General features: G+C 41.7%; 2 protein-coding genes across 2 annotated transcripts; both read right to left on the reverse strand.

The window, feature by feature from the left end:
- Window positions 1–950: 950 nt before the first annotated feature.
- On the reverse strand, window positions 951–2,456 carry LOC105556847. Its single transcript, XM_012003959.1, has 2 exons — window positions 1,500–2,456; window positions 951–1,175 (listed from the first exon to the last, which is right to left on the reverse strand). The coding sequence occupies exons 1-2, from the start codon at window positions 2,454–2,456 to the stop codon at window positions 951–953; spliced, it is 1,182 nt and encodes a 393-aa protein (XP_011859349.1).
- Window positions 2,457–3,151: 695 nt separating this feature from the next.
- LOC105556848 lies at window positions 3,152–5,381 on the reverse strand. Its single transcript, XM_012003960.1, has 2 exons — window positions 4,851–5,381; window positions 3,152–4,660 (listed from the first exon to the last, which is right to left on the reverse strand). Exons 1-2 carry the CDS (start codon window positions 5,379–5,381, stop codon window positions 3,152–3,154), a joined length of 2,040 nt encoding a protein of 679 aa, XP_011859350.1.
- Between the last annotated feature and the right edge of the window lie 110 nt (window positions 5,382–5,491).

Genomic DNA, 5,491 nt, shown 5'->3' on the forward strand with positions numbered 1-5,491 from the left:
TCTAAAAATCCAATTCTAGAAGACGAAAAAGATTAGCATGGCGTGTAAAAATAGTTGCAGGCTTTCTCGAGAGATGTTACTGTTAAACATCTGTCAGATTGTCGGTAAAGCCATGGTGTCGACGATTCTAGAATTTGATCTAAAATCTCGGTCTGAGCAATGTGTAGCTAATAAAATTGCTGCTTTTTCGTAAAAGTTGATTGGCTATAAATTTCTCGGACCGAATTCTAACATCGGGAACACGAGATCATATATATGGTATGTACGAGTATATACACTACTTTCTTATCTGACAGAAGAGGTTATCTGGAAATTTTTGTGTGGGTAATAACACACATAGTACATAATATCACGTAATATATCTGTATAATGTTTGTTATTCAGGACTTCTGTCCGTCACGAGATTGAGCGACGTGAGGACGGAGATAAAAAACTAATGATGTGTGTACAAAATTAAGCAAACTTTAATGCAATTAAAAATATAATTTAAGAGATAGTAGATAACGTAAACTTAATTCTAATTAATTCTAATGTGACAAATGAGATAAAAGTTTGGCGAACCAATCTTAATACTTAAATTAACAATAATCAATTGAATATATTGGAAAATAACATTGAATGTAATTGTTATATGATTATAATCGAGTGCTCATTCACAAAAATGGAAACGGAAAAGGAAAACTTAATTGTCTAAGAACGAATTCAAATTATAAGATTATTACGATATTATAAAGTCAATGAGAGAGCAGAGCGTCTTTAAACTTGTAATTAATGCACTATGAGAGTGATATGAGATGTCTCTGAGGTATTTTTGGTAGAGACGCTACACAAGAGATAGAAAGAGAGAGAATCGGCTCTGAGATTGAGTCCGTCAGGGTGAGCTCTGATGAGAAGTCTTTCGGATCTATCCTCTAGCGATGGACTTCGTCCAATGCGCAAGAGGATGAGAATTAGCCCTGATCCGAAGACACTAAAGAAAGAGACGTAGCTACACCCGAACCGATCCTTGCACTTAGCTTGTCTCTTCCGCAATATGGTGATTGTATGAAATCTAGTCTCATGCGTGCTTCTTGAAACGAATGGTTTTCCGTGGCGTTGATGATTTTGAGACTCCCAGACGTTGGCGGACAAGAGATGGTATAACATCCGAAACCACACCGGATCACCTCGCCTTCCTTGTGAGTTTTGAAAATATAACTTTCTTTATCTGAGTCAAAAACAGCTACTTGCACCGAAAGATCCAAGAAGAAGGGGGGGGGGGATCAACAACCGACCCTAGCAACCGCCAACCTTGCAACCGCAGGAGCCCGAGCGGACAAAAGAAAACGAGGGAAGAGCGCTATGTTCAGGGCCAGTGCCTCTGGCAGTCGAAAATAGAGTTCATTCGTTTTACGCGCCACGATTGGTCTTGAGTCTTTCGAGATCTCGATTGCTCTGAGCGGCATTATTTAAACATTTCCGCCCGCCTTCGTTAACCTTAGTTAACGAATGAATTATACTGTATGATTAGAGATAGGTAAAGGACAGATCTTCACTATTGGACGTTTGAGGAGGGAGGTCTGCGTACGAATCAAGACTACGCGGGTGAGTCCATCCTTACCAGGATGAGTTTTAGTAATTCGACCCAATGGCCATTTGGAAGGGGGATATCGCTCATCCATCACTAACACGAGAGAGCCCTCTTGAATCGAAGGGTTGGTTCTGTTCCACTTATAAACTGCAAGATATCTTTGTAAGCATTCTCTTGACCACCGTGTCCAAAAGCTCTCCAACATTTGACGATTGAGTTGCCACCGAGTGAGATGAGAGCTTTTGACAGATTCAAGCGATGGTTCTGGAATAGTAGAGATAGCGGTTCCAATAAGAAAGTGCCCAGGTGTCAAGGCATTTATATCGTCTGGATCATCGGACAGAGGGCTGAGAGGTCGAGAATTCAGAACGGCTTCTATCTGAGTTAAGAGTGTAGACATTTCCTCGTACGTTAGAAGATGGTCTCCAACCACTCGTTTGAGGTGAAATTTCACAGATTTACCCCCGGACTCCCATTTCCCTCCAAAGTGAGGAGCTGCAGGGGGATTGAAAAGCCATTGAGTACCATCGTTCGCTAGAAGATTTGCTAAGTCTCCGAATTCAGTTGAGGCCGATGAAAAGAGCTTTCTGAGCTCAGAGTCTGCACCTTTAAGATTAGTACCGCAATCACTTCTTAAAGTTGCACAGATACCTCTTCTTGATGTGAATCGTTTATATGCAGCGATGAATCCTTCAGTGGTATAGTCAGTGACTAACTCCAGATGTACTGCAGAGGTTGATTGGCAGACAAACAAGGCAATGTAGGCCTTGTACGTTCTGGCATTCTTCCCTCTCCAAGTCTTTGTAAGGAAGGGCCCAGCATAGTCAATGCCTGTGTGTAAAAAAGGACGGGATGGAGTAACTCGCTCTATAGGAAGTTGACCCATAATTTGTTGTGCTCTTTTCCGACGATGTCGTGCACACCGAACGCAATTTAAAATAAATGACCTGATTGGAGCTCGCCCTCCGATAATCCAATATTCATTTCGAATATATGTTAAAGTTACTTGCGTCCCTCCGTGCATTGTGCGCATGTGGGCGTCAGAAATGACTAAAGTTGTAAATGCAGATTTTCGGGGAAGATTTAAAGGATGCTTTGCGTCATAAGACAGAAAAGACGAGTGAATGCGTCCGTCTATCCGTAGTAGTCCGTGTGAATCCATAATAGGTGTAAGACGTAAGAGTGAGTTGGATCTAGGTAAAACTTCTCCCTTGGAAAGAATCGAGAGTTCCCGTTGGAAATGTGATTGCTGAATCGTCATAAACCAATAAATTTTGGAAGCTTCTAATTCGTGAGTAGTTAACGGGCCTGTTGAAATGTCTGACGATCGATGAAACCGGGCAACGCTTCTTCGGCACCATGCAGTAATTCTAAGTAACCGTGTAATACTCGAATATCGGTCAATCAAGCTCCAAGGTTCAGTAGATTTGAGTTGAATTGCAACAGAAACTTGAGGTGCTCGTTCCTATAAATTATCTCCTTGCTTTGGTGATTGAGGTGTTTGAGGCCATGAAGAAGGGCTTAACTGAAGCCAAGGTGGTCCAGTCCACCAAGCCGAGTGTTGCGAGAGCTGATTCGGCGTTAAACCGCGTGTGGCACAATCTGTGGATTTTCTGTCCCGGGTACAAATCTCCAAATAGCATGAGGCAATGATTCTTGAATAAAACAAACTCTATTGTGAATATAATCCTTCCAGCGTGATGGATGATTATTTATCCAAGTATAGGTTAATGCAGAATCTGTCCACAGGTATATTGATGGACCTTTTAATTTCCACACGAGAAGGATGCGAGTGACCAGTTTAACGAGTATAACAGCACCAGACAGCTCAAGACGTGGAATAGTTAGCCTTTTTAAAGGCGCGACTTTTGTCTTAGAATAGACTAAATTTGACGTGATCTCTCCGCAATTCGAGATTACGCGAATATAAACAGCTGCACACATAGCACGCTGAGAAGCATCACAGAAGCCATGGATTTCCATAACATGATCCCTTCGAGTGCCTAACCAACGAGGAAATTTTAGATAAGGCAGATCATGTAGTTGTTCGACAAACTTCTTCCATTTAGCGGCTACGTCCAAGGGCAGCGGATCGTCCCAGCCTAGCTTAATCGACCACAACTCCTGCATAAGAATCTTGGCTTTAATGATCACAGGAGAAATTAGTCCGAGAGGGTCAAATAACTTGGCAATTGACGATAAAACGCTTCTTTTAGTAATTAATGAAGTAGATGTCAACTCCATTGTGAAATGGAAAGTGTCAGTTAAGGGTTTCCAGCACAGTCCGAGAGCATTGGTCATAGTATGATTTTCGATTTGAAAAAACGATGAACCATTTTGCTTGTTAGTTGGTATTGATTGAAGGACGTCAGGATTATTGCTTACCCATTTGTGGAGCGGAAACCCGCCCGCCATACAGAGTTGATTAGTTTGTTTTGCAATTTCTTGAGCTTCTGAAATGAAGTCACCTCCTCCAAAAATGTCATCTACATAACGTCCTCTTTGCAGAACTGGAACGGCAAGAGGAAATTTTGCACCTTCATCGGCAATCAATTGATCTAACGAACGGAGAGCTAAGAACGGGGCGCAAGCCAAACCATATGTTACTGTGGTTAGCTGATAAGTGGAGATTTTATTGGAAGTATCCATCCAGAGTATACGTTGAAAGTCCCAATCCGCTTTATGTATCTTGATTTGTCGATACATTTTTTCCACATCCGAAGAAAAAACATATCGAAATTGTCTAAACCAAAGCAGGACATTGAGTAGGTCAACTTGAAGTTTAGCTCCAGTGTGAAGGATATCATTTAGAGACCAGCCTGTGGAGGAACGGCTTGAGCCATTGAAGACGACTCTTAATTTCGTTGTGGAATTACCTTCTCGTTTGACTCCATGATGTGGAAGATAATATGCAATTGGTGGTTCTGATTGGGAATCGGGAACGCGAGTCATGTGTAGCATTCGCTCGTATTCTTTCATGAAGTCAAAATAGAGTTTGGAATATTCTGGATAGCTTTCCAATTTCCTGGATAGACCATTAATTACTCGAAAAGCCTTTGATTTGGAGTCTCCGAGGTTTTCCGGCGGTTGCTTGAATGGAAGTCTTACAATATAACGCCCTTGATAATCTCGCGTATGCGTGGACAAAAAAATGTTGCTCGCAATCTAAATCTTCTGGGGACAAAAGTGAAGGAGTAATCGATGGAATTTCTTCAACATCCCAAAACCGATGAATTAGTTCATAAAGCTGACTATCGAGAGAAATATGATATCCTTGTACCTTGTTAGATAATGTATTAATACCGGAAGGGTCAGATATAATCCATCGAAGAGAAGTCCGCTGAGCAATTGGTGAATTTACATCTCCCTTCACGACTCCATCTTCGAGGATTTGTGCATAGACATCCGCACCTAAAATAAGATCAATGTGCTCCGGCGAAGTAAAGTCATTGTCGGCTAACTGAAGATTTTGTATGTGAGGCCACATTTTCTTGTCCGTTGAGATGGAGGGAATAGATCCTGTCAGCTTGGGTAAAATGTGAGCAGAAACGCGGTATTCAGATTTTGATCTGAAAGGCGGCCTCATTTGAAAAGAAACTAATCCCTTTGTTTGGTTGGATTTTTGCGCGCCTACTCCCACTAACGAAATAGAGGATTTAACTCGAGGGAGTCGTAATAATTGAACTAAGCGTTCTGAGATAAGAGTAATTTCCGATCCTTGATCGACTAATGCTCTTGCTCTTGCAGTTTCTCCGCTAGAATTTACAATTGTAACTTGAGCTGTTGCAAGAAGGACGGACGTGGTTGTCATTTTTCCTTTAGAAGAATGAAGCACGTGAGCGTCTGAAGGCTTGGAACTTTTCTCAGATGAGTCAGTCGACTTATTAGCTCCAGGGTCAGAGGCAAGGGAGAGGCTCAATT

The sequence above is a fragment of the Vollenhovia emeryi genome, unplaced genomic scaffold, assembly GCF_000949405.1.
Source record: "Vollenhovia emeryi isolate VEMERY1.0 unplaced genomic scaffold, V.emery_V1.0 DF939749.1, whole genome shotgun sequence".
Taxonomy (NCBI): domain Eukaryota; kingdom Metazoa; phylum Arthropoda; class Insecta; order Hymenoptera; family Formicidae; genus Vollenhovia; species Vollenhovia emeryi.